The following is a 26,822-nucleotide window of genomic DNA, read 5'->3' as shown; positions in this document are numbered from 1 at the left end:
TATCGACGGAGTTGCCCCTGAGCTAATTTCCAGGCAGAAGCTAGAGAGAAACTGTGAGTAGGCAAAGAAGTGTCACAAACTTTTAGTAAAGTTTTTACTTTTAACTTTACTTTTTTAAATGAGTGGTCACACTCATTCTTCTGCCTGGAGAAAAGAGAACCTTCATCTTCTCATACATCCCAAATGGACTGAGCATCCAATATAGCTTTGTTTGTGAAGATACTGAAACCTTCAATAAGTCTTATGTCAGCGAGTTCAGGAGCTGATTGCAACACATACCAGAGCTGTTCAGAATGACAAGAATGCCTTCAGGCAGGGATGGATGCTGCTTACTGCGCAAATATAGTGATAGAGATCAGGGACTTGATGTCCAGTGGGATATACATGGATAGGAGCAAGATGCAAAAAGAGACAAAATACACAAGTTCTAAACATACAATGGAGCAAAGGGGGAAAGGTGAGAGTCTAGACTTGAGAAAATGCACTGAAGTAGAACATAGCCATTTTAACCAGGGCTACCTGGAGTTGGCCTAGTCTTTGCTGCCCAGCCTAGAAGGCCACACACCCAACATCAATTTACCCAATTTATCATTGCAGATCTTTTTTCTGCTAACTATTCAAACATTCTTATTGCAGCCAGTTTCTTGGTGTGCTGGGAACTGGGTGAAGTCCTGAACTTCCAAGTGATGACTGGCATCCATGAAGTGATAAGACATTTCATCAGCACAGCCTGTTATCTCATTCCACCACCTCACAATCAACAGCATTCTAACCATACTTCAGCAGTTAAAATTATAAATACACTGTGTCCTCCAGTGCAGTCTTAAATTTTCTGTAAGTACTATGTCTGGTATGAGAAACAGGCAAGAAAGCAGAGTAGAAGTTGAAAATTTCCTATACTTATCAGCAAAAGGCTGTGTGAAGTCACAATCAAAATGCCTCACCTGAATTATTTGCTGAATATAAGAGAGGCAGCTTGACTGAGAATTGAAGCTCCATGGGGCTGGGGGGCTTCCTGTGTTGGCAGTTCCTTGCTGTGTCTCAAGGCACAAAGCACTAAGTCCTTCAGCATTCAGAGCACAGCAGCATCCAGCCCTCACCAGGCCTGTCCTCGGGCACAGAGGGACAGCTCTGATCCGATAAACCCTTATCATGTAAGGGAGGAGAGGACTGGCACTGGGACTGCAACATGGTCATTTACCTGCTGCAAGCACAAAGGCTGAAGAGGGGATGTAATACAGGCAGCATGCCCTCATCTAGGGGCTGGACAGACAGGAAAAAGCCACAAACCTACTAGGTGACCACAGTGACCAGCCCAGAGCATTGTGTACCAGCAGAACAAATTGCAGAGCCATCTTCTCTCTTCTTACTGAAGGGTGGAGCTCTTTTCACTGTCCTGATGGTTTTTCCTTGTCTTTTTTTTTTTTTCTTTTTTTTCTTTTTTTTTTTTTCCCCCAAAACCTTTTAATAAACCCAATATGGAACTCAGAAAACAACAATTCCAAAACAGCAGAGGTGGTGAGTCGTGTAACAAAACAAGGTAGGAGTAGTGACTATGAATGTTGGTGCAGATGTGTATATATCTAAAGAAAGAGAGAGGTTTTGCAGGGCCTGTGGCAGGATATCCACTGTGTGAAGTAGATTGTTTGAACTTGGACTTGATAATTCAGACTGTGAGTGTGGAAATAGTGAGGAGGAGTTTCTAGGGTGCTATAATCAATGTAATTGTGTGTCTCCACGTAGGTTAACAAAATCCTGGTCTGATGAGCTGCAGAGGGATTCCAGGAATGCTTAAAATCATGCTGTCATGATCATATACTTGCCATATGCAGCACTGGTGGGTGTCAAGAAAGGAGAGCAGCTAAACCTTTGCTATCCTGTGTTTCTTCTAGTAAGTCTGTAGCAGTAACCTTGAACTCATGGTCAGCCTTCAGAAGGGCTACAGGAAAGCTGATAGCAAATCATCATAGCAGTATCTTCAGGGCATGATTTCACATTTCCTGTAGGAGTAGCAACACCACCTAAAATTTAGCCCGTTATTGACTTATTCTTTATATACTCAGATATCAAACATAGGAGACATTAGTCTGTACACTCGATGCATCCTAATTTAGCAATCTGAATAATGGAGCAGAGGTAGTGTAACACACATCCTCTTCTCTTCAGGAAGTCTCTAATTGTCCTGCCTCTTAGAAGTGGAAGACTCAGAGCTCCCAAGTGCTCCATGATTTAAACAGGACTGCCTGCTGTTATGAATGGAAACCTTCACTAAAAAAACACTTTTCAGTGTCTCTTGCTACCTGAGGCTGGAGACAGTTACCAATGTGAGCCTCCAAGCTATTTATGACATTGTAGGTGAAAGGGGTAGGCTGGGACAAAAGGCAGAGGGAGAGAGATATTAGATGGCAAGTGTAGAAGCAGGAAAACTTTTAGCAATTGAAAAAAAGGAAAATGAAGCCTGAACAGTGGGCAAATGAGAAACTAAAGCAGACTGCATGGCAGTGCATGGCAGACTATGTAGATAGGCAGCACTGGAATATATGGGCAGAGCTGAGTGAGGATAGTGGTCTAGAGTTGTCAGGGTTGAAATGTACATGCAAAGGTGGAATAAGGATTTTATGTGCTGATTGGTATTACGCCTTCCCCACCCAAGCCATCCCTTCCTCTGTCTCCCAGGAAGATCTATGAGCACACCTCTGTTTACATTAACTTTACAACCAGAAAAGAAAAAAAATGTACCATTTTGCTCTGTTGAGAACTGCCTGTGAATTTAAACAACAGGCTTTGAAACACTGACACATCAAGCCAAGTATTTTAATGGGCTTCCGAGTCTTGATTAGCATCATGAATCTTGGTGTCATTGGTATGAATTTGTGTCATGGGTCTTTCAGCTTTGTCTGTAACAGGGGTTCCTGTTAAATGAGCACATTTCTGTTAGTCATTCTTCTTCAGGGAACTCAGAGGCATTCCAGGAACTTGTTTTGGATACCAGATTGTATGTTCACCTCTGGGTGTATGGGTGTCCTCTAGTCTCCTGTTGGATGAAGCAGCCAAACCTCTTGGTGGATCTCACAGGCTAAAGCAGCTTGAGGGGGTGTCAGTATTGAAAGAAGACACCTTTATTCAACCTGTACCCATTTACTTTATCTTTTAAGTGGGAAATGTCACCAGGGCTCTAAATTGAGAGCCAGCTGTCTCAGGGTGCTCAGCTGATCATGCATTCCTGGCTTTTGCTACAGGCAGTGCTCAGTGTGGTTCCAAGGAGATGCCCTCGGTTTGTATTGACAGCAATGTCCCCAGGTGGTGATGGCAGCAGGTTCCACACTGCCAGGGCATTCTGTGGTTCTGATCTCTGACTATCTATGGCCAAAGGACACTGACTGCAGTCTTGAAAACCTTTTTGGAGTCATGGCTACTTGTCCTGACAGTTGCAGTGGGTTGAGTTCCACCAAAGCCCAACAGTTCCTGGAGGACACGAGAACCTCTCTGTTCCTGAGTGAGTTTGTCTCTCAGGCTGCTGGCCAACAAACGGGCAGAACAAACAAAGAAATGGATGCTTCTGAAGGCCTCAGCATAAGAGTGGCACTAACACTTGGGAGAAGAAGGCTGGGAAATTGTTGATGTTCCCAGTGACAACAGAAGGCGGCAGCTGGGGCCTGTCATTGCCTGTAGTGACTGCTCAGCAATGGGATACTTGCACCCCATCTTTCTCCTGTGGATTGCATCCCCTCTCTCCATGGTTTGTGGAAGGAGTGTGTGGAGGGATGCAGCTCTGGGTTTTGTGTGAAATGAACGGGCCTTGTGTGGCTACGGATCCTCACGAGGGCTGGATGGAGGCAGCCGTGAGGGTGGCAGGGCAGCCTGCTGGGGTGGCGTAGCTCTTCTCCAGCTCACAGCCCACAGTGCTTACCCCACATTCAGCAATGCTGATAAGGAAGAAGCTGCTGCTCCCTCAGCATACCATATTACTTCCCTGCTTCAAGTCCTGTCATTTCCTGACTCCTGTCAGCTCCACCTGCCTTCCCTCCAGCAGGTTATCCATGCAGACCATGAGGTCCACTCCTTCAAGGCAGGAGTGCAAGAAAGTGTGCAGAAGGGGAATGACATGTGCAGAAGTTACTTCAGAGGGGAAGGTCCCCCACAGTCAGCTCAGGAGACAGTGCCTTCTGAGCCTGCTGGGAGAAAACTGTGACACCTCTTGAGAGAGGTGGCCTTTTGCCTTTACCACCTGAGGGGGGCTGTGTGACTATAACAAAAGCAAACACTGATTTTGAGAGGGTGCTGCAGGCTGGAGCCATCCAGCTTCGCTATTCAGAAATGCCACCATCAAGATGAGACCAGCACACAGCAGCAGTAAAACTCAAGGAGATGCACACATGACACCCTTAAACCAGGAGGCACTTTTAGAACTCGTTTTGGGGCTGACTTAGAAACTGGAAACAGCAATAGCAATAACAATAATAATAATAATATTGTCTTTCTTCATTAAAGGCTGACTGGGCTTTATCAGCACTAAAATACATGGAGACCTTCCATGCAAGATATTATTAAGCAAGACTGTTTACTTGTTATATAACTGTGTTAACTCTGTTATGTCACCAGAAATCATGTGGCAGTCTTAGATTTACTTTTCTTCCTCCAGACAGATAATGTGAAGTTTGCTTCTCTTTAGAACTGATTTTCTCTTCTAATTCTGACTACCCAAACAATCATTCTGTATCCTTCAGCCTCCAGTCTCCTGGTCTTTGGAGGGGCAGATGCTTTAGGGAATCTCTAACGCTCATGGTATTGCAAGAAAGCTTCCTCTGCCTCCCGTAGGAAAACCCCTTGGCCTGGAGAGCAGAAGCAATATTGATTCTGCTGGTGCTGAACAGAGATCTCTTCTTCAGGTTGGTGGCAACATCCACAGTGGTGGCTGGGTATTTCATTTGAGGAAGCACAGCCTCTAGGAGATGAAGGACAGCCCACCTTCTACAACTTCTTGAATATCCTGAACTTCATTGGGTAAGCCTTGTCAAAAACTGTGGATTGCTTACAAATTTCTTCTCCCCCTCAGCTGAAGACTTTTCCCAAATACTGTTTTCAACAACAAGCCCAAGAGTTTGAAGTGCTACCACCCCTGAGGTCCCGCTGGTTTGGTGGTACACACCAAGGGAAGTGTTTTCAGCAGAGCTAGTTGATCTGAAGAAACAGCCCCCCAACAGCACGAATCGATTGCCCCACACAAGTGACCTGAGGCTCAAAGGAGGTTTATTTTGCTTGCAGTTTTGGACAGAGAGTAGTGTGAGTCTGAGTTTGATGAGATGACATCCAACACTCTCATGTGCTGCCTCTTGCTACTAGTGAGAGTGGAGCTCACACAGGTAACATGCAAAATTCACATGAATGGGTAGGACTGGAAAATTAATTTTATTTCCCTAAACAGTACTAGAAATGCCCTCATGGTCCCAGTGCATTTGTTGTAACATAGTAAGAACATGATTAGCATTTAATACTATTTAATAAATAGGCTGATTAACTTAGGCAACAGTAATCAGTATTTGCACAGATTAACAAACTTGACCAGTCAGTGGTGTGAAACAACCATGAGGATATAATGTATTAACTCTGCTTTGTATTTTCAGCTTGAATTTGGGCATTTCTTCCTAAAACCCTGAAGAAATCTTCCAAAACTCAAGAAACATTTGGCTGTGACAGGAGTCTCTATTTCTTTATTTTGAATTTGCTGCAAAAAACTGATCTGTAATTTGGGATGCTATGAGAATGGGGAGAATAGAATTAATTTGTGATCTGAAACTTATAATATCTTTTTTGATCAGGTTTATAAATCAGCAAGACTTTGGAAGAACAAGATTGAGTGTGTTTTCAAATCCAAATTATCCTGACAAATCCAAATCAGAGCAGATAATTTTGGTGACAGTTCCTCTGGACTTGGGACTCCAGGAATCCTGTAAAGCATCTGCAGAGGTTCCTCACAACTCCCTCTTGGTCCCCAATTACGAAGTGGGCCAGCCACGTCCTGTCAGGGGTCGGGTTTACTCTAACAGGGTGTAGTTCAGCCAGACCTCACATGGTGTTTCAAAGCCTGTCTTGGCTACAAATCTCACAGGCCCATAGAAGTGAGAGCCTTTGAGCACAGCACATCTGTCCTCCAGCATCCTCTTTGTGCAAAGGTCCGTACTGAAGGTCAAACATTTGCCAGCAAGAGCTCACACACATAGTAACCCTGAGCACAAACTCAGGCTGGGTGGAGGATGGATCAGGAGGAGCCCTGGGGAGGATCTGGGGCCATTGGTGGATGAGAAGCTCAACATGACCCAGCAGTGAGCACTCACAGCCCCAGCTGCATCTGGGCTGCATCCAAAGCAGTGTGGCCAGCAGGCTGAGGCAGGTGATTGTCCCCCCCTGCTCTGATCTGGTGAGACCCCAAATGAGGTGTTGCATCCAGCACAAGAATGATGTGGACCTGCTGGAGCGAGGCCAGGGGAGGGCCTCTGAAGGCAGGAGCATCCCTCCTATGAAGACACAGTGCTGGGGCTGTTCATGAGGGGGGGAAAAAGCCTCCAGGGAGAACTTATAGCAGCCTTCCAATACCTAAAGGGGGCTACAAGGGAACTGGAAAGGAACTTTTTACAAGGGCTTGTAGTGACAGGACAAGGGGGAATGGTTTTTAAATGAAGAAGAATAGGCGTGGATTAGATATTAGGAAGAAATCCTTTACTGTGAGGGCATTGAGGCACTGGGACAGGTTTGCTGTTTTGCATCCCAGAGATTTTGTGGGTGCCCCATTCATGGAAGCATTCAAGGTGAGACTGGATAGCACTTGAAGCAACCTGTTTGAGTGGAAGGTGTCCCTGCTCATGGCAGGGGTTTCAAATTATTTTTAAGGTCCCTCCCAACCCAAACAATTCTATGATTTTGTGATTTTCTGATTTGATGGTTCTAAGATTCTGCATGATTTGACATTATTACTTGAATAAATGAATAATTACCGAAGGGAGTTTCCAAGGGCAGAAGCTTTGCAGCTCCTCCCGAGCCCGTCTGAGGTAGAGCAGGGCAGGGAGCAGCTGGGTGAGTGGTGTGCTCAAGTTGTCCTCCCCCTCTCCTACTACCAGCAGGTGGCCCATCACTGTGGTGGTGGTGGGCAGGAAATTTCAGGCTGGTAATTGTAATGAGATTTACTCAGTCCTGCTGTCTCGTTTGCCCTGTATCACAGGCACCCAGGATGTACTGTATCTTGAAAACTTGCTTGGCAAAGAGTGATGGCAGCTGCACTGGGGCGGACCCCAGCAGAAGGGAGCCCCATAAACGACTTGCTGATGACCTTTGATTTGACTACCAATGTGTAGCAAGCAAATATTTAAACTCATGCCGTTCAGAAGGGAAGCACAGCTTTAGCATGTAGAACTCAGGCAAGGGGTGCTGCTGTGATAGTCCTGGGCTGTGCCTGGGAAGGGCAAGCAGTCTTCTTGCCCTGCTCTCCCACTCCAGCAGAGCAGCCCATCCTGCCCTTCATGCCCACACCAGGGAAGGCGCAGATACTCGGACCCCAACAAGCTGGGTGGCTGCTGTACCAAGGAGAGCAGGAGTTTTAAAGCTATTTCAAGCCCAAAGACAAAATAACTGTGGCCATTCCTCCTGCTCACATTGCCTGTGATCCCATACAAGCAGAGGCTGTGTGACAGGGAGGCCACCCCTGGATCTGGCTGACCAGAGCCCCAGTGGGCTGGAGTCAGCTGCTGGAATTCTACCGTGGCTGGTACCTGCAGACAGACGAGTCTTCAAGAGATCTATTGGTGTTAGTCAGGTGCAGAACAGGCCAGGAGGGTATTTATCCCTCAGAGTGGTGCCGAATTAGCTCTTCTGGTCAGTTTATAATTAGATGCTTGCACTTAACAGTATTCTTTCTGTTGGATTTTTATAGTTTTGTCTTTTCTTTTTTAAACATGAAAATAATCAGTCTTAAAATAAAATAATTTTTTTAAAAAATACCCTGGGAAGCAATCTATAAAAGGAGAAAATCCTTGCCAAGGGAATGCCACAGCAGAGAGCCCAAGCCACAGAAAGCCCGGCTGGAGGCTTCACTTCTCAGAGGTTAACCAGGGTCTGTAAGCAAAGAGCTTAAAGAAGGAGCCCGGCTTAGTGCCTGGGTCTTGGGCCGTCCCAGAGCCACCAGCCTAATGCCCTGCAGCAGCCCCTCCCTCCCAAAGGCGATGCCGGGCAAACAGGGGCAGCCCTCGCCCTCTCCTCCTGTTGCGGGGCCAGCGCTGGGCTCGGGGCAGCGCAGGAGAGGGTGGTTCGCTGCCGACGGGCGCGGAGCCGTGTGTATATAAAGCCTGGGGCAGCAGCCCGGGAGGATTGTTGAGCACAACCACACCTCGGCTGAGTTGGCAGCACGGCGAGGCTCTCACTGCCGGAGCGCCGGCAGCCGAACCCCCGATACCGAGCGTGGGAGCGATCTGCCCATGGGCCCCCGCCTGCTGCTGCTGCTGCTGCTGCAGGCAGGTGAGTACCTCCTGTACCTCCTCTCGGCCCCTCTGCCCTGCCCTGCCTCCCCCTGCCCAGGGACGGCCTCTCCCCTCGCCATCAGCTCGGCGTGCTTCGTGCCAGCACCTCCGTGTGATTTGGCCAAAAGTGTCACTGGACCGTCCTCAGCTTTGCAGTGAGGGGCTGTGTAAGTGAGCAGCCTGCCTGCCTCACTTCCCAGCCCCAGCTATGGTTTGCATAAACTGTATAAACACGGGTCTTCTTTTTAAATAGTTTTCTGCTACAGAGTTGTTAGTGTCTGTGTTTCATAGAAATACCTTTTTTTTATACCAGTGGCCATGGAGTGAGCATTCAACACAACTGAATTTAAAATAATTTTTAAAAATTCTGTTTATAAAAGCCATAAATGACTGCTAACATAAAGCCACTACACACAGAGGCAACAAAACTAAATTGGCACTGGTCTGAGGTTATACCTGCAGCAGCGTTTTAAAAGAGAAAAAACAACCCCCTGCCTTCATTTGCAGCAAAGGCTGCCAGTTTAAGCAGGAAATAGTGCTAAGTTGTCAGATTCACCCCTGCTCACCTCTCTGCAGGTATGTTCTTCTCTGAGGTGCTCCATTAGTAGTTTAACTAATGATTGGACACGCTGCTAACGGGACATTGGCTAGGAGCAGGCTGCTGTGGAGACTCAGACTTTTTCAAGGCTTTCCTGACTGTGTTGGCTCGGCTGCCTAGCACAGAGAAAGCAATTTCAGTTCTTGGTCAAGTTATTAGCTGTGCACCTGAATATTAAAAATGTACTTGCTGGGGCTGACCTCTCAGCTGCAGCAGTGTGCTGCTGGCTCGAAACCCAGACAGCTTTCAAAGAACAGGAACATCAGAGGCTGCCTGGGTGCCTCTTGCAGAACATACAGCCCTAAGCACGCTAATTGAGTCTTTTGGACTCAATTTCCTTTGGGGTTTTCCACTTTCATAGCAGCTCTGGACTGTAATTACAGTTCCTTGATCCCTAGAGATATCCCCAAAAGAAGAATGGCCTTTCTTCTTCTGGATGAGGTTACCTTACACCAGCCTCAACCATTTTCAGCCAGTGGCCAACAGACCAAGCCCAGCAGTTCTGGCTTAAGAGGCCAGTGAGAGACAGCTAAAAAAACCATTCAAGCTGCTTGTCAGAAGGCTGGGATTCCTACAAAGAAGTTTTTGTCTCCACTGTAACATTTTCAGGGTCTGCAAACTGCAACAGGTTGAAAAAGCATGATTTATACCCCCAGATCCAAAGCAGCTCACTACTTGTGATTTCCCCTGGGAGCTGAGCCCCCTGCTAACTCTGGAGCCTTGCTGTTTAGACCAGGAAAATAAGTGGTCTCTTTAGTTCTCAATAAAACCCATCCAATGTGTTTTTAGCACGAAACCTGAACACTCAAGTAGTGTTTAGGTGAGCAGCCGCTTACTTTTTCAGGAATGTGCCTTTAATCCCCGAGGAATGCCCCAGGAAGCAGACAGAGGCTGTGCCGGGACAGCCGGAGGTGTCAATCCCTGGGGGAAAATGTGGCACCCGCTCCTGCCGGGGGTCAGGCTGGGAGAGGGAGCAGAGCCCTGCCTTGTCCTTCATGGGCAGAGACCCTCCTGGTCTTCACTGGCTTTTGGATTGGTCTCGGGGAGCAAGCTAGCCCAGGAGATGAGGGAAGAGGCCCAAGCAAGGGGATTAGAGGCTAGGTTTTAAAAGGAAAGCAACTCTTTTAATAATAGTATTGAGTCCTTGGGTGGTTTAGGGGATTAATTAGCCCGTGTTTGCACAACACTTCGAAGAGGTCAAGGGTGCTGCAATAGCCAGGGGCAGGTGGCAAAGCAACTCCAGTGGTGAATTCCCAGCTCCAGGTGCCACCTCCCTCTCCATCCAGGCATGCTGGCAAGTCCCCCTGTTTGATTTTGGAGTGGCTGTGCAAGGGAGGGATGAGCAGATGGGTTTGGCTTTTGGGCTGAGGATTTTCATCCTGCTGATGGAGCAGTGCAAAGTGCATTTGATGCTTCACAGTAAAACCAGGCATGAAATGCTCCTATTTGTCACTGTAGCACAAGAAGCAGCAACGTTTGCAACAGAGCATCGCAGTGGTTTGAGTATTAGGGGCAGGGTGCTCTTGGTTTCCATAACAGTTACTGCAAGACTGAGCCTGTGGTTTCTAAAAAAGTTCCAAATTAACGTGCAAAATCACGACACTGTTCAAAAGACTTGTAACTCAAAAATCTCCAGACTGGTTTGGGTGGCCATCCACACGCTCCAGCTGACACAGAGCTCCTTTCTTCTTTTTTCCCCAAATTACTGCTGCCCACCTGTTATGACTTAAGTGGAACATTATAATGGAAGTGGATGCAAGTGTTGCCAGCACTTCCAGAGTCCCAAGAGAAAGCAGCTATGCATCCATCTTGTCTAATGGAGGCACTTTGTCCTTGACAAAGTGTGTACTCTACAGGCTCAAGGGCATGTAGCTGTACCTCTATGCAGATTAATTGGACTATCAGGACGTTTGGCCACCTGGAATATAAGTTAAAAGGTCCTGAATAGTAGGGGAAGCTTGGATAATGTAAGAGCAACATAGAAACTTCATTTCTTTCCACAGAGCCCTGGTTAGGTCTGGTTTCCTGGCTCTACTCGGCTGCTTCATGTCCCGGTCAGGACAATAGCACAGCTGGAAAACTGTCCCAGGTTTGGGAGCTCTGGGGTGCAGTGAAGCCCAGGTGGCCCTGCATGGTGCTGGCACAGACCCTGCAAAGCTTGACAGCTTGGGCTCTGTGATGTGCAAGACCAGGGACACTGCTCCTGGTGCAGTGCAGCTGCAACCACACTCTAGTACTCCAGAACTAGTAAGTCCTGCTTGAGTTGAGCTCCTGTGGAAGAAATAACATGCTTGGGTATTTCTGCATCCACCTTTTGATTATCCCAGACCTCAGGCAAAGCTCCCTGCAGAGTACCCCTTGCCAGCTGAATGTCATGACTAGTTAGATGGTCAGGGTTGCCCCCAGCCAACCAGTCAAAATGAAAACCATGTCCCTTTAAGGACTGTAGGAAAATCAGAAGCAGGCATGTTTAATCCCTGTGTGTAACCGTGTCCTGTTTTTGCAGTTTGGAAAGGTGCTCTGGGAAAGTCCCACTCACTGCACACGCGAGGGATCATTGAGCTGGCTGGAGCCATAACGTGTGGCACGGGACGGTCTCCCTTGGCATACATTGGCTATGGGTGCTACTGTGGACTGGGAGGACGAGGCTGGCCTAAAGATAAAACGGACTGGTAAGAGAAAGCTCAGCTGTGTGTCCAGAAGCAGTGCAGATCTCGCTGCTTTTTGCTGTTTGTGCTACTGTGATCCACTGACTCATTTGCTGCCTTGTGGGCAGGGAACTTAGTATATGTGAACACACTGGGGATTTGTGAGTGGTGACCCATGTATCACTTGGGATTTGAATGAGGGCTTAACCTCCTTCTGGATGACACCAAAGCTTTCAGGACCTTGTACTATGTGGGGTAGAGAGCAAAGGAGAAACCAGGATGTAATTTATTGAAATAGCTGCACTTTTTTTTCATAGCGATCACACCCTGCCTGACAAAAGAAGTGTAACCCAAGATATTTGGAGGGTCATTTCACCCAGGTCCCTAAAATGGAAGCAATGCAAATATCACTGTTTGTCCTCTTGAAGAAATCCTTATCGTTGCAAGGAGTAATCAAACCTGTTGCCTGCATTGGCTGTTAGTTCACATTGAGTCAAGGTAGAACAATGAGGGAGAGCACGGTGTTATTTCTCCTTTTCTTTCTTAGTGGGGAGGATGTTGGTCTTGTTATTCCCAACAAGTGTCAGAGGTATTGCAATCAAAGGCTTCTTCCCTGTACTGTGCAATCAACATTTAAAGAGAGTAAATGAGAGTAAAGCTGAGGATAGTGGCCTCTTGTGTGCTCCGAGCCTGGTCTTTGCAATCTTGCCAGGTTTGAAATATCAAAGCCAAAGCACACAGGTCTATCTACAGTCAACAGACCAGGTGCTACTAGTAAGCAAGCTCTGCTTTTAGCAGGGGTGAAGGTAGTCTGCAGCTCTCTGGGAAGGAAACTGAGCTTTCCAGAACACCTTGCTGCTGGAAACATTGCAGGTTGCTATAAAAGCAGATTTTGCTGAATTAGAGTGACAGAAAAAGGGGAGAGTGGGGAAGGAAGAAAAAATTTCAAGGTTAAAGATCTCTGTGGGCATGAAAGAGAAGTTGTCTGTCCCTTAAGATTAATGGAGCTGTCTTAATTAATGCAGTGAGATGTTCCACTCCCAAAGCCCTCTCATCATGTTCCTCTCTTTGTGAAATATTTCATCTATGAAACAGCCAATATGTGCCTCACAAATGATGAGTAATTGCACTAATATCTCTTGACCTGCTTATCACAGTGCTTATCTACAGCTGTGTCTGTAAGGTGTTTAATTTTTTTTGTTTGTTTGTTGGTTTTTTTGTTTTTGTTTTTTTATCCTTTAACAAATTTCATAATAAAGCCTTGAAAGTAAAACATGACTTCACAAATTTGAAGTACTGGTTTTATTGAAGGGCTGAGCAGTGACCTCTGTTTTCCACAGAGGCTGACTGACGTCCAAATTTATATGACCCTGGGAGATGTAAGTAGCCAGCACTCCTGAAAAAGAGAGAGGAAAATATGGCCACTTGTTCATCAGCCAGTGTTTCTGCTGTTGTTTAAATTCCAGAGAGTATTTTAGGATTTTATCCTAAAGGTAGAAAATGAGACTTTGCAAGTGAAAATGCCTCAAAATATCAGAGAGTTTGCAAAAGGGAAGCTTGACCCTCTAAGTACACTCATTACTATTCCTTAGCTGCATTGCTTGGCTGCTGTAGAAAAACTTAAAAGTTTTATTTAGGTTCTTAGCTAGGAAGAGTCAGCAATGCCACACTAGATTCAGCCCTAAAAATTTCCATTTTCTGTTTGCTAGAGGAATACTGATATCTGCTACTAAGATCTACTGCAACGATTAGTGTGGTTGAATACCCCACACCTGTCAAAGTGACCACATTATTTTCCATATTTGCCATTCTAAAGAAAAAAAAAAAGGGAGAGTGGCAGGATGCTGACTGTGAGTGACAAATACTGTTTGAAATTATTCACCCCCTTGACCTTCTAGGTTTGTTGCAGAGACCCTTACAAAAGGAGTAATTTTCTTGTGTGTAATTCAGTCAATCTGTCTAGACAGGGCTAGAGTGCTTCTAAGCACCTCTCTTTTATGTGCAAAAGAAAAAACAGCCATTGAGTGAGTAATCCTTTTACAAGGTTTATTCCACATACTGACTTTGATGTGGCATCAGTAATTACCTTTTCCCTTTTGTTCCACTCTCACAGTTCCATCACTTGAAGGCATAATGACATTTCTTCCACATAGAGTCAATAGATTTGTTTCTCCTTCTCCTTTCTGTTTCCCTGGACTGCTGCAGCTCCTATGTTATAGAGTAGGACCTGAGGGTGCTCAGCACTTCCCTGAAAACACCACAAAGGCAGGGTGCATCTGTGACTCATCTAAGTCACAGGATCATTAAGGTTGGAAAAGATCTCTAAGATCATTGCATCCAACTGTTAAATCCTGGCAAACTCCAAGGGAAGAGCAAGATTTCCCCTCTGTCGAAATGTTAATGCAAAAGGAAAAATGAAGGTGTTGTTGATGAGATGCACAGCAGAGAGGGTGCTGTTGAAGTGACAAACACCAGATGACAAATTCTTACCTTACTGGCATTTGCTCAACAGCAGGGCTCTGGCCAGCTGATGCCTGCCGTAGCCATTAGGGCTGTCTGGTAGCCCAGGGGTGATGAGCAGGCTGTCCACTGCCCAGGTGACACAGCTGTGCTTGTTTGCCACCGCTGGTGCCCGGGGCTCTGCCGTGCTGGAGGCTGCCTCTGCTTGTGTTGGTGTAACCCAATGTTAGCAGGTTATTAAAAGCTTAGCACCACTCTGACCCAAGTGCAGCAAAGGGCATTTCCAGACAGGTGGGGACCATCTGAAGGTGACAAAGGACAATAATGGGATTCCTCAGTCTTCTTCCTTGGCAGTTCTTTCAGATGTTTGTAGAATAGGAGCCAGAAGTCTTCTTGCCTTGTGTTGGAGGCAGCTACCTGTTGCCCTGCTGCAGCTCTGGGGATCATTAGGAGGAGCTGCTGTAAGGGGAAGCAGAATTGTGCCCCAAATCCTGTGGTCCTGCAGAGTTTATGCACCTGGCTTTGCCAACCCAGATAAGGAGCAGTGAGTTCTCACAGCTAGCTAGAACACCATTTGCCTGTGCAAATTCAGTGCTCATTTGCTTGTCCTTGCCTGATGCACAGAACATCTTTTGTTCCTTACAGTATCTCTCCTCACTTCTCCTACCTCTCTTTCTGTTTGTTCCCCCTGTCTCTCCATAAATAGCAATTTCTTTCCCTCTGCTCAGAGGCTCCTAACGCCTCCCTTTGCCCGTCTACCTCCACACTGTTCTTCTTCCCCACGCTCCCCCACCACTGACACCAGCTTTACCAATTTGGCTACTGACTCACTCCCCAGACCTCACAAACCTTTGGTTCCTATAGCTGGCACTCAGCTCAGCCTGATGTGTGGCTCTCGACCACAGCCTCCAGTGCTCAGTGTCCCATACATGAGACACTAGTGTTGGGCCTGCTCTGCTGCCTATCATTCCCCTGAGGATGGATTAGGCTTTGCTGGAGCTTCAGGTTTTTTGTGGAAAATCAGCCTGCCTCGATTTTTCCCAGTTAGTGGAGTGTTTCTCTGTAGAGTCACAGTGATCTTGCAAGGATATCCTCTGGATATGCAGGAGATCACTGCTCTCTGGCTCCAGCTGAAACAACCTTTCTTATTCAGCAGAGAATGTCTCTAAGTGCTGAATATTCTCTCAGTGGAATTTGAGTCCCTAAACTACCAGAATATAATTCAGGTGAGGTCAAGTTTTCTATAAAATCACAAGTAATTGACAATGAGAATTATCTCACTGACTAGCCCATAGGAGAAATGTCATAATCTGAGCTACTCATCCTCATTCCCTCTATGGTCACTGAAACACAACTGCACTTTCAAATCTGATGCTTTTCACCCTATGTTAGATTGCTGCAGCATGAAAATATGAACTATGGTGCAGATGTGCATAGAGGGAAGATGGATGAATGCCTTAGATGTAGATGGTTTTTAAGGTTCTTAAGTTAACTGATACGAATTTCACCATTGAGACTGATTAATTTGTAGCCTCCTCTCAGAACCTTTATGGGCCAAGCAGCACATGGCATGTCCAGGTGAACTGAAGAGGTGAAGCTTCTTGGTGATACTGAGGAAGGCAAGAAACATCCCAATTCCAAGTTTTGGGCTGGGTCTAAGCCGAAGCCAGTGAGCCACAATAGCGCAACTTACAGGAACACTTCTGCGCCCTTTCAGCCAGATTACCATGTCTTGACCACACATGCTTCCACCAGGGCAAAAGCTCAGAGGAAGAAGCACAGTGGTCATGGGAGTAAATATGGCATTAAGGAGCTCCTGAGACATGTGAGCTGTCCCAGAGATGCCAGGATACATTGACAGAAGATGTGCTGACAGGCCGGGATGGACACTGCTGTGAGCTGTGTGTGAGCAAAGCACCCTGGAGTCCGTGCCAAGAGGCAGGATGCAGGAGGACACCCAGACTCTCTCTTTTTCTTCTGCCAGGTGCTGCCACAGGCACGACTGCTGCTATGACACGGCAGAGAAGGAAGGCTGCAACCCCAAAGTGCAGCGCTACCAGTGGGCGTGCGAGCAGAACACCGTGCGGTGCGGTAAGGAGCGCCCTCCTCCTGTCCCCTGGGTTCCCCTCCCTCCCTCCCTCCTCCACAGGCACCAGGCTCACCAAGGAGCTTTGGGGGCCCCAGGGGCAGGTTTGTGTTTGCCAAGCTGGTTTCAAAGCTGCTCTAGGCAATGTCTGTTCTCTTCCAAGCTCCCTGCCCGTTCCTTGCCACGGGCTGGGAGGAAAGCTGGAGCTCCAGCACAACCCATTCCGGGTAACCTGAGATTTCCCCAGGCTGAAGAGTGGGAGAGGGGGTCCACAAGCCATCTTAGTGCGGCAGGAGTGCAGATGACTCTCTGGAGACTTTCTGCTCACTGGCATTAAGCATGCCTCTTCCCACGGGTGTGGGTCTTCGGGGCTGCTCTTCCCATTGCAGTTCTGGCCCTCCCTCCAGCAGGACTGTTCATTTTTTTTACTGCCCTTAAGCGCTGCCAGAGAAGAGCCAGGCTACTTGGCATGGCTGCAAGACAGGTTAAATAGGATGCCAGCCTGCACCTCTGCCCTTGTGGGTCTCCAGCCTGCAGTCCTGGGGTTCCAGCAGGGATTTTGAACCGTGCAGAATCAAATGCTCTCGAGTGCTTCAGGCAGACAGCAAGTGTGGGCTGTGCTCAGCTCTACAGCTGGTACCCAGTCAAGAGGGTTTGAATTGCACAGTCACAGCCCGTCAGTGGCTCACACAGTTTGTTTTGACATACACCAGATGACTTGAGTCTTAGAACTTGTCACTCGTATTTCTAAGTCTCCAGAAAGCCCCTGGTGGTGAAATCCATTGTAGAACATTTTGAAAGTTTGAAAAGAAATTGTGAGAGTGAAACTGATCCCCATACTCATCAAAGTTACCTGCTAGAACATTAGAAGACTATTTCTACCTTATCAGAAAACCATAGTCCACTGGTGCAATCCTCAGCCTCACCAGCAGCCGAAGATCTGCCGCAGATAGGGGATGGGACACAGCACATCTGCAGTTGCTCTATTCCAAGTTCCAGAACAATCCATTAAATACAAAGTGCTGGAAGAGGAATGTGTCACTTTAATGCACAAATGCCCTTGTTCCTGCCTACCCATATTTCCATACTTGACTGACATTTTCTGCTAGTCATTTTACAGGAAAAAGGTCCTGTTTCTCTTTGCTGTGAAGGAACAATCCAAGTTACAGACATGAGATGTATCATTGAGTCCATGGGAGTGGACATATGAGTGCAGAAGTCTGCAGTTGCTCTGACTTGGCCAACAAGCAGAAGTTAAATGAATTTCATTAATTCCTTAACTGATGTCCAGGCAGGACCTGATGCATCCATCAGCTGTTCTCTACAAGCCCTCAGCAGGCTTCACTCCCCCTGATATCCCTGGTGAGGAGGAACCACAGAAATGTGTTTTGAAGGCAAATTTCCTACCCCAGGGTACAGCACAGCAGGTCTTGCTGGGATGTGAAGGTATAATGTCTGATCCCATTCAAACAAAGGAGATGAAGTATTAAATTTCCAGGCATGGTTGCTGAGCCCAGGATAATGATGTCCAGAAGGGTTAGAAGTAAAACTGTTTGCACTGTCATTTCAATGCAACAGGAATTAAATGCCTGCTGCCTGACACTGTATCATAAATCATGTAAAATGAACAGCAACTCATTTTAGTTGGCATTTCTCGTCTTTTGGTTACCATTAGGTAGTTTTGTTTGTGCAAAAACTGAATGAAAAATGAAAAAAACCTGCCCAAACCATATTCTCCAGTCTAGATGTGCCATCACCTGTAGGCAGGTCCAGATTCAATAGCTATCTGGAATACGGAAGAGGCTGTTAGTTGTGGGGTCTTGTCAAAAAATCATTCCTCTCTAACAGAAATGTTGTGAAGCCAGACTTCTGTATTCACATTTGACTAACAGTTGCTGGCACAGCATAGGAAGAGCTCAAGGAGCAGAAGGGCAAGGACAGTATCAGGCAAGACTGGTAGCGAAGAAAAAAGTGGCCTGAAGTCCTCCCTGACTCTTAAAACAGTTTTACCAGTGAATACATGATTATTCAGACCAGCTTAGGAAACACGAGCTTTTCTTATTTTTCAGCGTTGATCCATCAAAGTCCAGTGAAATCTGAAAAAATTCCTGTACTCAGTTGCAGTTGGTTTTAGAGTGGAGCCCACATGCACTGGCACATTTGCCTGGTGTAGGTTTTTGTGGCTGTTAGATAACCCATGGTAGCAGCCTCAAATAAATAAGGCACTGTGCTTTGAAATACTATGAACCCAACAGCTGCATTTAAACCACCTATAGGTGGGATGAGGTTCATTAACCCCAACTCAGTCATTTGCAATGTAGCCTTCTAAGCTAGTGGCTTTGATGTTATTTATGATAATGTAGTCACATAGTTGCATTCTGTGTAGTTCCATGTAGGACTTTGATCACTTTGCTAGCTGCTGGCTCATAAAAATCAGGTACCTGGCCCTACTGCAAAGCTCCTTGGCTCCTCTGCTGTGATCAGAGAGATACAACAGCAACTGATACAGCAAGAGTGAAGGATGCCTGGTGAGTGCTCTGATGCCTTCAGGTTTCTGAATATCCCTCAGGGAGGCTCCTCCTTTCAAAGTACTGGTTTTCTCTTTTGAAATCAGTCTGTTTTGCAGAGGGAGGAGTTAGAAGGGAAATTCACCAGCTGAGGAATGGAGGAATATTTTTACCTCAGGCTAAGATAAAATTATTCTCCTTTTTAGCTTTGCTTAATTAAACCCTCATAGTTCACACAGTTCTAGAAGCAAGAAGTGCTCTGTGCTGAGCAGATTTTTATAAGCATTTCCCATTTACATTTAGCTACTACTTTCTGATGCTCTTTGTCACAGTTAAGGACAGACCTGTTGATAGAGAGAGGGCAGGGGAGGGTCAGGTCCACTCACAACACAACATGTTGGTCCTGCTGCCACAGCCTTTGATCCCTGAGGACTGCTTTCCAGGGAATTTGTCCTCCTAAAACTATTTCTTGCCTTTGATACAGAATCTCTAATTCTCAGCTCACATTTTCTTTTGCAGATAACCTGACAGACCGATGTGAAAAAATGGTGTGCCTGTGTGACCAAGAAGCAGCCAAGTGCTGGGGAGCAGCCCCGTACAATCCACACTTCATCCTCTGGCCGGACTTTTTATGTGGACACACTCATCCCACCTGCCATGTCAGCTTTGGGGGGCCAGAATAGTCTTTTTAGGACCTTTATTCTAACAATTTGAACCTGAAGGTGGTGGAATAAAATTTTCCCTCATTTTCCAGACCTAACAATGGTGTGAGAGAATTTCTATCTGGCCTAGATTTATGGGGAGGAGAGACAGACCAGAATGGTGTGGTGGTGGGCTTGCCCTTTCTGTGAGACACACTTGGAATATATTGAGCTCTGCCTTTGGGGGACAACAAGCAAGTCAAGAGCTCATGGGTTAGGAAAAAAGGGCAGACAAATGTGGGTGACAATGTTTTGGGTGTTTTCTATAGGCCACCTGAACACCAGAAAGTGCATGAGGCCTTCTACAGGCAGCTTGAGGCAGCCTCAAAGTCCCCAGTTCTGGTGGGGGACTTTAACTGCCCTGACACCCTCTGGAGAAACAACAGGGACCAAAGGGATTAAGGGACTGGAGTATCTCTCCTATGAGGAAAGGCTGAGGAAGCTGGGTCTGTTCAGCCTTGAGAAGAGATGACTGAGAGGGGACCTCACTGGTGTCCATGAATAACTGCAGGGAGGGTGTCAGGCTCTGCTTGGTGGTGCCAAGCAATGGGACAAGAAGGCATCGAGTAGAAACTGATAAACAAGGAGTTCCACCTGAACAGGAGGGAGAAATTCTATACTGTGCAGGTGACTGAGTACTGGAACAGGTTGCTCAGAGAGGTTGTGGAGTCTCCCTCACTGGAGATATTCCAGTGAGAGTCTCTCACAACCCTGTGCATGTGCTCTGGGAAGACCCTGCTTGAGCAGGGATGTTGGATCAGATGATCCACTGGGGCCCCTTCAAACCTACCCAGTCTGTGATTCTGTGACAGGGTAACACATGCTGAAGCAAAGGGAAGATCTTGCTCTGATCATGATCAAGATCTGCCTTTGCAGAAACAGAGAGTTTGGTCTGTGGTGTAGTGGGAACACATCTCCTGTCACCAAATAGTGCACTTTTTTTTTTTCTTTTTAATCATAGAATAATAAGGTAGTTTGTATTGGAAGGAGCCTTTAAAGATCATGTAGTTCCAATCCCTGTGCAGTGAGCAGGAACACCTTTAAGCAGACCAGGTTGCTTAGAGCCCAGTTGTCTCACCCCTCCTGCACCACAGCACTGGAGACATTTCTGAGCTGTGTTCAAGGGTAAGCAGAGTTATGCTGTGCAATTGCAGTTGCAAGGTCAGCAAGGATTTCTCACTTCTACTTACTAGCAGGCATACCCACACTTTGCAAAAGAATATACTCACTGCTCCACAGGCTTCAGAGCTGGTACACTGCTCTCTGATACATACAGAAGATGGTCTCCTATACTGGCATGTCCCCCAGCCACTGACTGCCTGGGAATCAATTATTGCCACACCACGAAACAGTGGCTGTGGAGAACATCAGTGCTGTCAAGCAAATCTTTCATCTCTCATTTTTTTAAAGGGTATTAGAGGCTTATGTTCAAATGCTACCTTTCCTTCTGGCAAGAGAAACCAAAACCCCATTCTTTCAGCCAGGATAACTATGTAGGAGTGGGCCTTCTCTGCATCTTTGTCTCAAGCGTTTGGGCTGGAGCAAGCCAACAGGACAGGAGCCTCTTTGGCAGCAGGCACAGACAGACAGGAGCCACACCTGCACTCCCAGAAGCAATGATTTTGATTTCCTTGGGTAGTGCTAGCATGACATGGGCACCTGGAGCACCTGGGTAGGCTGGGATCCTTTTGTCTCTGCAGAAACTCAGCTGACAAACTTGGAACTGCACCTATAAAATATGAACTGATGGCACAGGAAAACCCAGGGTGCCTCATCAGAGTCTAAATTCAGAGATATGCAGCCAAACTAAGTGGAGTTTCAGCAGCTGGTAATACAAATTTTTACACAAAACGTTGCTTTGCTCCTTGCTGCAGGAGGATGGTGAATATGCCACTGTGCCTGTCAAAGCTGCAGGAAAAAGAAGCTTGTGAACAAAAATAAAAACACCAAAGTCAACGTGTAGAGGCAAAGGCTTTTATTCCATCTAGAACTCCATTTTTTGGCTTGTGGGTCATCAGAAGTTGTTCCACCTGCAGGCTTCATATCCCAGTGGCTCCTGTAATGCTGCACCTCAAGCTATGCTGAGCAAGAAGGAAAGGAGAGAGAATGAGTGAGCAACAGAGTGTCAGGACAACACAATAAACTCCTCCGAGGTTTTCTGGCAAAAGAAGTAGCGAACTCTTAATGTAGAGCGTTTGCAGAGGGATGATGCAGTGTGGGCAGCATCAGCCTATGGAAGGGAGTGCCCTTCCCAGTAAAGGATGGAAGATGCTCCCCGGTGAGAGGCAGAGCTCCCGGTGTCAGCATGGCACGCTGTCCATCAGGTGGCGGCAGCGCTCCAGTGAATGGCAAGAGCAGCTCTACCTTCCGCCCTTCGGGGAGGGGAATTTTCCATCAGGCTGAGCTGGATTTTTGAGCTCCAGGAGAAGAGGTGCAAATCACACGTCTCCTCAATGAATGCAAAAAGTCAGCTGAGCTCGCTCTGAAACGCATAGCACGTCTTGGGTTGCTCAAAATGGGAACTAAACTTGTTTCAGAATGAAGTGTCAGTCTCGCAAATTACACCAGTTGACAGAACAGAAAAAGCAGGCGAGCTTTTGGGTACCTCAGCCTCTTTTTGGGCCATTTCTTTGGCTCATGTGTGGTGAAAATGTCTGGCTTTCCCAACGTTATTAGCTGATCTAATAGAAAATAGATCTTTAGGTAGGGCTTTAGAAACCACACCTCACACACCTAAGCCATGATAGGCTTTCTGTACACAAGCATTGCAAGAGTACAGATATAAGCACAAAGCTGGCAGGAGGAAGAACCATCCTTCAGCATAAATGTAAAAGAACTGAATGAGTCTTTGGTCTTTGTTAAAAGTAGCTGCAGCATCTCATTGAAAAACTCTTAGTCCAAAGTGGCAATTAAAGAAGATCCTATTTTCTTTATCGGTAACTCATTAGGCCCATTGGTGAAGCTCTACAACATAAATAAAAAACTGTTTGAAAAAGTGATGGAACACAGAACCAGCTCTGCTAGCGCTTCCTTCACACTGCTTATTTCCTGAACCAGGTCCCATGTCTGACCAGAGGTAAGTAAGTAAACGTCTAATTTGTCTTTCAGGTAAAACACAGGTACCTTTGGCGAGACTCTTGTCTCATGCAGAGGATGCACTTCCTCAGCTGCGGGGTTAAAACAACGATCAGAACCACTATGCCTCCAATACCAGCTGCCACAACCCCAATGATGGTTCCAATGGATTCTTCTATACCAAACAAGCCTGGGGGAGAAAGGAAGGCAGAGCTACATGAGATGTTTTCCAGACAAATATATGCAATGCAGTGGCTGCAGAAGAAGCTGCTTACTGTGATCATGCTGATGTCTGTCTGACATGAAATCCCTTCTACACCAGAGGGTGACTTGCACCACAGAGCTACTGATTTTTTCATTCCTATGTAGGAACTCCTCAGCAGCATTCCTAAGCTGCTGTGCTGTCTGGTGCTTTAGAGACAGGGCAACTCCATTGCCTCAGAAAATCTCCCTCAACAGCTAGACCTTACGGGATAGCAAAAGAAGCTGCTGCTTGAATTAATGGGACTCAGGCCTGTATACTTTATTTTTGAAAGGGAAAAAATTACTCTGACAGCTTTGAGAAAGCCATCAGTCTTCCTACCTACTTCCAAGGGAGACAGCACCAGAGAGCAAAGAGAGCTCTTCCGATATCCTTTCGGAATAGGAAAGGATATGGGATATCCCAAGATATGGGTTGGTTGCTCATGGGACTGAGCATGGCAGAGATGGCACAGTGCTGAAATTATACATTTCATCTTCTCAGGAACACAGAAAGGCAATTATGCTGGCTAGAGTGCAGACATTTCAAGAGTAACCTGTGTGCTACTGAGACCATGAGATCAAGCCAACAGGAGACCTCATTAGACACACGACCAAGCCCTTGCAGAGGGGCACAGTTTGCTTGCCTTAGGGTTACAGTTCAAACTGAGTAGTGTTATAAAAATTAGTAGCTCAGGCTCAAAAGGCCAAAGGCTTAGTGAATCTTGGTGAGATAGAAACTTTGATGATGAAAAAGAGGAAAATGGCACTTGCATAATTTACTGTTGACACAGCAGGAGGTATTTTTTGTTAATTAGATAATAAGATAATAACCCTCCTAATGTGTTGACTTTTTGGGACTTGAATCTGTTTAGCCTACAGAAAAAGAAAGTTTGATATTTCCAGCTGCTACAGACATAGCAAGTCACCTCTTTACTTAATATGCCTAGTGTCTATCTGTGAGGCTAAGAAAACATAGTATGGCACTTTCAATGCAACTTTCATTTTAATGTGAGTGAAGTTAATCAGAAATTATATAACGATCATATTTTATATGATCCTCATGATTGTCGTGGGATTACTTATGTCATTCAGAGTTAAGGAATGACTATGCAAGTCAGTGGGTTGGAGAGAAATAAAGTAAAACAAAAAGAAGTCTAGAGCTGTTCCTTGAGATGGCACCTTGTCACCTGTCACTCATAGGGGTTCTGCCATTGCTGTGAGTACAAGGGGAACTTGTCTGACTGTCTCGTTCTTTGCAGTGACTTTATTTTTATGGATAACATTATTCCTTCTTTTTGTGGTGTAAATGCTCCTCCTTATAATAACACCTGTGATTGTTTATAGAGACGAGCTAATGTATTTTACCTGGCCTTACAAAAATAATGAGAAATGCTATAGAGCATACACTCCATGACACCAGGCCCTTACTGCCAGAGGCTAAACAGGCCAACTTCTCTGTTTCTGCAAGTGTGTAGGCCAGCTTTGGAGGAAAAACAAGGAGAAAAAAAGTAAATAACTCCAAGCATTACCTAGAGCCCTCCTGATCCTGAGCTTTGTGCCATCTCCTGTCACCACCTTCCCGTCTGGAAGTGTAACCTCACAGAAATAAATACCATGGTCACTGGTTGTCACATTGAGGATAATCAGGGAAACATCCCCTTGGGACAAGTCTCCACTCATGAAGATCCTGGAGTTATTTGGCAAGATGGTCGCATTCTTTTCTAGCAGGTCCGTCTGCCCCTTTTCGTCCTCTTTGTACCAGTTCACCATCAGGTTGGCCATGGAGGGATGCTGTGGACTGTTAAGATGACAGTTCAAGACCACAGTTTCACCCTCTTTGGCTTTCTCCTTGGCTGGAGTTTGAGTCAACAAAAGGTTCCAAGGCTCAGGTGTCAACAACAAAGGCTGTGCTGTTACAGGAGTCACAGCTGCTGCATTCTCCTTGTTTGCACCTCCACCAGTAACTCCGACATCTGCACCAGGGAAGAGAGAGAAGAGGTCAGCTGAGGAAGATAAATGTCCCTGCTGCTCCTGACCTCTAACCAGCACAAAGAATGGCTCCTGGAATTAGCACGTGAGAGCAGTCACTGTTATTATGATAGGGATTTTTATTCCTGCTTAGATTATGTTCTTGTGTACAGACAAGTCTTTTCCTGAATATCAGCTCCTTTCTACTGCCATACTGGAGGAAGGAAGATTAATGCCGTTGTCTAATGGCTTTGGGTGAAATTTAGAGTCCAGTCAGGCCCATTTCCATCTGCACCATCAACCCCTTTCTTCTCACCCCGAAAAGTCCCAGGGTCTGATGTTCCTGCCTCAGCTGCTTTTGAGGCAAAGCAAAATATGCATGTACAGTTATACACTGGCAGTTCCAGTTTGGCAAGTACAGTGAAAAAGTGTGCATCTAATGAAATTGCCTACATCCCAAAACCTAATGTGATTCTTAGAATTTTGGGCATACATTTTCAGTTACAGGACAGCAAATCTTGTAATCATGGGAAGACTCTCCATTACCAGAGACTGAACCCCTATCAGCAGGCTGGGAGACAGAAAATCAGCTTTAAGCCCGTACGGAAGCTGAGGGCAACAGCCATTCTCTTTGAAGGGACCATCTCCTGCTAACTTTTGTTAGAAAAACATGAACATGTCTGTAGCAGGCATTTCAACCTGCCTTCTCATACTCAGGTGCTAATTACAGTATCATACCCTTGAGCTAAGAGAGTGTATCTCATTTCTGGAAACAGCAGACTGGGCACAGAAAATGAGAGGAATAGTTGCTGTCTCAAAAAGAGGGAAAAGCAAACCTTAAAATAAGTTTTTGCCAAGAAAGAGTTCAGACCAGTTTTTGGAAAAGGCTCTTCTGTTGTTTTATTTTCTTCAAGTGAAATAGTCTCCCTTCGAGCTAGTTGGTGTCCTCTCAAGGACTGCAGACCACTCCAGAGTGAAGGTCCTGATTTTCCATTGTCTTGAGTCTTTCATTGCCATCCACAGAGTGTGAAACGCTATTGTGTGGGTCTGGTAAAGCATCACAATGACAATAGACACTCTCTGCTCAGAGACAAATGTCTCGAGGCAATGGAAAACCAAACCCCTTTATGATCAGTTTGAGAGTTTCTTGAATGGTTCCTCCAGGCATGCTTGTACACAAAAATTACAGTTGTATTCATAGTTGTTATTATTTATGACTCATATGGGAGTAGAGGATTTCTATCAGCCAGCAGGGCCCTGTTGTTCTGGGCACCTTACAAAAGACTGGGGTATAGAGCTCACAGTTTAAATATGAGACAAGAGAGAACTCCTGGATGCAGAAATACAGGAACCATAAACTGGCTGTGAAACTAGGCAACAACAAAGCATGTGAAACACTTTACCAGCTGTTTGGTGCTCTGTGCTTTTACCTCAAAGTGAAATTTTTTGCCTTAGAACTGGAACACCAACTTATGGGAATTAGATGCCTGAGAAATGGGTACCCAAATGTAGTTTTGAATCTGGTCCCCTAAAATTAGTAGTTCTCATTAAAGGTACCAGGTGAGATATTATCCTTTTGTTCATATGTGATCTTACCAATGAGCCCACTGGAGCTTCTTGGGGAAATCTGAGGTCCAGATCTTCCCTGTCCAGTTAAATACATGTATGGAGGCAGCAGTCATAAAAGCTGAAGTATCTTGACAAGATACTTTGAGGAAATACAAGGTATAGTTGAAATAACTGACAAAGCCTGACATATTGTACTTTTGTGCATCAAATATTCTGAAGTGATCTATTTGGTTATCTATTAGAGTGAATTTGAGCAGTTTTGTAATGAGTACTCTTTAAAAATCTCAGTTTCTCCACTGGATAACTGCTGCTTTAGCTAGAGTGTGCTACTGCTACCTTGTTTTCATGGAATGGCCACAAAATTTCTTCCCTGCTACAGTCTTGCCATATGCACCACTGTAACACAACTGTAATTTTTATTTCTTTTAGTGATGCAAAAGGTATACTTTTTACACAGACG

At 45.9% G+C, this 26,822-nt stretch overlaps 1 protein-coding gene across 1 annotated transcript; it reads left to right on the top strand.

Moving 5' to 3' along the window:
- The first annotated feature begins 8,238 nt into the window (after window positions 1-8,238).
- On the top strand, window positions 8,239-19,569 carry LOC134548840 (phospholipase A2-like). Its single transcript, XM_063393975.1, has 4 exons — window positions 8,239-8,505; window positions 11,612-11,777; window positions 16,198-16,304; window positions 19,326-19,569. The coding sequence occupies exons 1-4, from the start codon at window positions 8,466-8,468 to the stop codon at window positions 19,487-19,489; spliced, it is 477 nt and encodes a 158-aa protein (XP_063250045.1). The 5' UTR covers window positions 8,239-8,465; the 3' UTR covers window positions 19,490-19,569.
- Window positions 19,570-26,822: the final 7,253 nt, after the last annotated feature.

Source organism: Prinia subflava, chromosome 3 (assembly GCF_021018805.1).
Source record: "Prinia subflava isolate CZ2003 ecotype Zambia chromosome 3, Cam_Psub_1.2, whole genome shotgun sequence".
NCBI lineage: Eukaryota > Metazoa > Chordata > Aves > Passeriformes > Cisticolidae > Prinia > Prinia subflava.
This window is presented reverse-complemented; position numbering and strand designations above follow the sequence as displayed.

Bases quoted from the DNA above. Each gene is read 5' to 3' on its own strand.
- LOC134548840 (XM_063393975.1), top strand. From the start codon at position 8,466: ATGGGCCCCCGCCTGCTGCTGCTGCTGCTGCTGCAGGCAG. The intron at 8,506-11,611 runs GTGAGTACCTCC...CTGTTTTTGCAG, and splicing joins GCTGCTGCTGCTGCAGGCAG to TTTGGAAAGGTGCTCTGGGA. The intron at 11,778-16,197 runs GTAAGAGAAAGC...TTCTTCTGCCAG, and splicing joins CCTAAAGATAAAACGGACTG to GTGCTGCCACAGGCACGACT.